General features: G+C 35.3%; 1 protein-coding gene across 1 annotated transcript; it reads left to right on the plus strand.

The window, feature by feature from the left end:
- The first annotated feature begins 245 nt into the window (after positions 1-245).
- On the plus strand, positions 246-2,509 carry LOC149546962 (protein NRT1/ PTR FAMILY 5.2-like). The gene is made up of 4 exons (XM_089794689.1): positions 246-436; positions 536-753; positions 834-1,393; positions 1,530-2,509. The coding sequence occupies exons 1-4, from the start codon at positions 328-330 to the stop codon at positions 2,425-2,427; spliced, it is 1,785 nt and encodes a 594-aa protein (XP_089650815.1). The 5' UTR covers positions 246-327; the 3' UTR covers positions 2,428-2,509.
- Positions 2,510-3,939: the final 1,430 nt, after the last annotated feature.

A 3,939-nucleotide genomic window follows, 5' to 3' on the forward strand; every position in this document is an offset into this window, starting at 1 on the left:
ATAATCCAAAAACTTTAAAGACCATATCAGTATAGTAGAATCATTTCCATATAACAAAAATGGACATCATATTTCGATGGTGGGATCAAACAAATTTCCTTTTTATCTAGAACAACATATGTCCACAAAACTCGTACAAAGAATCATTGCTATAATGGAGACAAATAATTCATATTGTACAAGTGCTGGAATGGTTGCAACATATGAAGAAACAAGACAGCGGATACAGGTGGGATCTATAAAATCTGCAAAATGATCCAATACCTTTCAACTTCTACATGCGCTGAGAAAATATAATTACATGCGTTGAGTTTTTATTGAGGAGTCATGGCTGTCGATGAAGCAGAATTGGCGTTAGATGGGTCTGTGGATTTGAGGGGAAAACCGGTTTTTAGAGAAAAGACTGGAGTCTGGAGAGCTTGCTCTCTAATCATTGGTATCTGATCATTCGTTCCTGTCCATTCAGCTTTTCAATGTTGTCAATTTGTTTCTTTTTCTTCTTTTACAAAGTTTGTGGTTCTGATTTTGCATACAGGATATGAATTTGCTGAGAGAATGGCTTTTGCGGGCATATGGGCAAACCTAGTGGTGTATCTGACCACCAAGTTGCATGAAGGAACAGTTTCATCCGCTAGGAATGTCAGCAATTGGAGTGGAACTACATGGATGACTCCCTTACTTGGGGCATATATTGCCGATACATATTTGGGCCGCTTCTGGACATTCATCATATTTTCTTGTGTATATATTCTGGTAATCACTATTTTCCCTTTCTTATAAACTGGCTCCAAAACAATGCATTAGGTTTATTCTCAAAGTGAACTTTGGTGCAGGGAATGGGGATTATGACTTTAGCAGTTACCTTGAAGTCCCTCAAACCACCGGAATGCCAACCAAATGAAGTTTGCCAGAAGGCATCGTCTCTGCAGATTGGGATTTTTTACTTTGGTTTGTATCTCCTTGCTTTGGCTACCGGAGGAACCAAACCGTGCATAACCACTTTCGGTGCAGATCAATTTGATGATTTTCACACCAAGGAAAAGTTGCAGAAGAACAGTTTTTTCAATTGGTGGATCTTTTTTGTATTCTGTGGAAGTTTGTTGGGTCAGACCTTGATTGTTTATGTTCAAGACAACATTAGCTGGGGACTGGCCAGTGGAATCATAACCGGTGCCCTAATCATAGCCTATTTTCTGTTCATCATTGGAATTCCATTATATAGACACAAGCTTCCTGCCGGTAGCCCACTGAAGAGAATGGGCAGAGTAATTGGTATGGTTATTAAGAACTGGAAATCGAGGGTTCCTACAGACGATTCTCTTCTTTATGAAGTTGATTCAAAGGAGTACATTACTCAGGGTCGATACCCAATTGCTCATACAAAACTTATGAGGTTAGAAGTTAACCCTAAAATAACTTTCTAGGTTAAGTTTTCTTGTTCTATGCCATTTCTGCAAATGGGCATTTTATTATTGAAAAATGAATAACATTTTAGGTTATTATCTCTATGATTTGATTCTGAATGGCAGATTTATGGAGAAAGCAGCCGTGGGAAATACCAGTGGCTCAAATCCTTGCACTGTGACAGATGTGGAGGAGACGAAGCTCGTGATGAGAATCCTTCCAATTTGGCTCGCTCTCATTCTCCCAAGCTCTTTGTTAACTCAATGCAGCACACTTTTCATAAAGCAGGGAATGACATTAGATAGACATTTGGGTCCAAACTTTGAAATTCCTGCAGCTAGCATTGGCTTTATTCTTCAAATATCAATGCTATTCGTTCTTCTAATCTATAATAGCATATTAGTCCCAGTGTGCAAAAGATTCACTGGAAATCCACGAGGGATAACCATATTACAGAGAATAGGAGTTGGTATGGTACTATATACTATTGCCATGATAGCGGCTATGATAACAGAAATTAAAAGGTTGGGTGTTGTTAAAAGTAATGGGCTTGAAGATAAAGCGAATGCAATTGTGCCTCGTAGCATCTTCACATTGCTTCCACAGTTTAGTATAATAGGTGTGGCAGAAGGGTTTCTAGAAGTAGCAAAACTGGAGTTCTTTTATGATCAAGCCCCTGAGAGTATGCAAAGTTTGGGAAATTCATTGTACGCAACCTCGCTAGGAATTGGTGCCTTTCTCAACAGTTTTATTCTGAATGCTGTAAACGACATTACAGGGCGAAAGGGCCATCAGAGCTGGATATTAGACAACGTGAATGCCTCACGTTTCCATTACTATTATGCCTTGTTAGCCATTCTCAGCTTTTTCAATTATATTTTCTTTCTGATTGTCTCTTGGCTATACACATACAAAAGAGAAGTAAGTCAAGCTTTGGATGGAGAGTCAGCCAAAGCACCAGATGTAATTTGTATTAACAGCCAGAATGCTGATGGAATTCAGTATGGCGTTCAGTTGAGCTAAGTCGAAACAGCAGAGAAATAAATTATTTGTGTAAATTGATGCTTGATTAAAATCTAATTGTAGCTGAATGATTTTAATCACATCTACTGCATATGACGTCAATTTCGTGGCTTTTCTTTATTGCAGCGTGTAAAATGTCGTTTGACACAAGAGCTCCGTATTTTATAGAAATTTATGTCCACGTGAAGGCGTAGTTTTTTGTAATCCCTTTATCTCGGTAGCTCCAATGATGAGCAAGATGAACCATTTTCTTTTTTGTTTGTTCCCATTATTTTTTGTTTCTTATAAACAAAGTGATGTCAATCACGTAGCAGACTTCGATAGGTCATTATCATTTCGCTCGAGACTAGTAGATTTGGTGATATTAAGAAATGATTTTCTATGGTTTGTTGTTTTGAAAATATTTTGAATTGTCAATGGGTGAAGTTGAATGGTTCACAAAGGGACATCAAATTCTTTAAAAAAAGAACATTTCAAACTTTTTTTGTGTATGTAAATAGTGAAAAGTCAATAACGTTAACTTGTAATTCAAACTTTGTTTTGTGTGTATGTAAATAGTGAAAAATCAATAATGTAAAAGATGAGATTCTTGTATAATATTGTACATTTTTTTATAATAGAGATTCTTTTATTATTAAAGAAAATTTAAATTACTAATGCATGAATAATTGAGGGATTTATAAAAATAATACATTTGTTGTATCTATGTAGTTAACAAATGTTCACAAATATGCTAATCTTTAAAGTGCACAAATTGGACATGGGGAGATTTATTAAAAAATAATAATCAAAATAACTTACAAAGCCACTTCATCTAAGTGAAGCTATATATTTGCTACATGAATATGTGATTTTTTTTCCTATTTTTAAATTATAGTTTAATAAAATTAAGTGGGAAAGGTCGTAAGGTTGTTACAAATTTGAACAAATCAACAAAATCAAAGCTAGGATTGTGATAGTTCAAGATATAGAAAAGTGATGCACCCAGCTTAAAAATAACACATTTGGAGCCAACAAAAAATTTCTTAAATGAAATAAAGACATTCCTATGAAACATAAATAAATTAGAAACTTGTGCAAGGTTATAGTCTAGGATAGCGAGTTTATCCAAGAAGTGTCATCCTATATTGTGGGAGTAATAAAAATGATACTAGATTAGTTACAATTTGTGAATGAGTTTGATTAGAAAGAAATTTAATCAAGAAGTAGGAACCTACATTTTGGAGAGAGAACATCTTAAACTATAGAAGGGATAAACCCCATATATTATAGAGAACTTGAGAAAGCCACCTCAAAGATAAAAAAAATTCTCAAACAACATGGGTTTGCAGAACATAAATTATAATGTACCTAGATGTTTCACTAAAGTATAGAATTATATATGAAAAGTGTTAGAATTCTTTAGAATAACTGAGAGGGGGGGGGGGGGGGGGGGTGTGAATCAGTTATCCAAGGTCCAATGATGCCCAATTCAAACTTTCTATCAAATTCTTAATGGCAGATAACTGAAAT

Source organism: Cupressus sempervirens, chromosome 7, assembly GCF_028749045.1.
Source record: "Cupressus sempervirens isolate cs-2001-9-10 chromosome 7, ASM2874904v1, whole genome shotgun sequence".
Lineage (NCBI taxonomy): Eukaryota > Viridiplantae > Streptophyta > Pinopsida > Cupressales > Cupressaceae > Cupressus > Cupressus sempervirens.

Coding starts and splice junctions, on each gene's coding strand:
- LOC149546962 (XM_089794689.1), top strand. CDS start 328: ATGGCTGTCGATGAAGCAGAATTGGCGTTAGATGGGTCTGTGGATTTG. Junction 437..535: donor AGCTTGCTCTCTAATCATTG/GTATCTGATCAT, acceptor TTTTGCATACAG/GATATGAATTTGCTGAGAGA. Junction 1,394..1,529: donor GCTCATACAAAACTTATGAG/GTTAGAAGTTAA, acceptor TCTGAATGGCAG/ATTTATGGAGAAAGCAGCCG.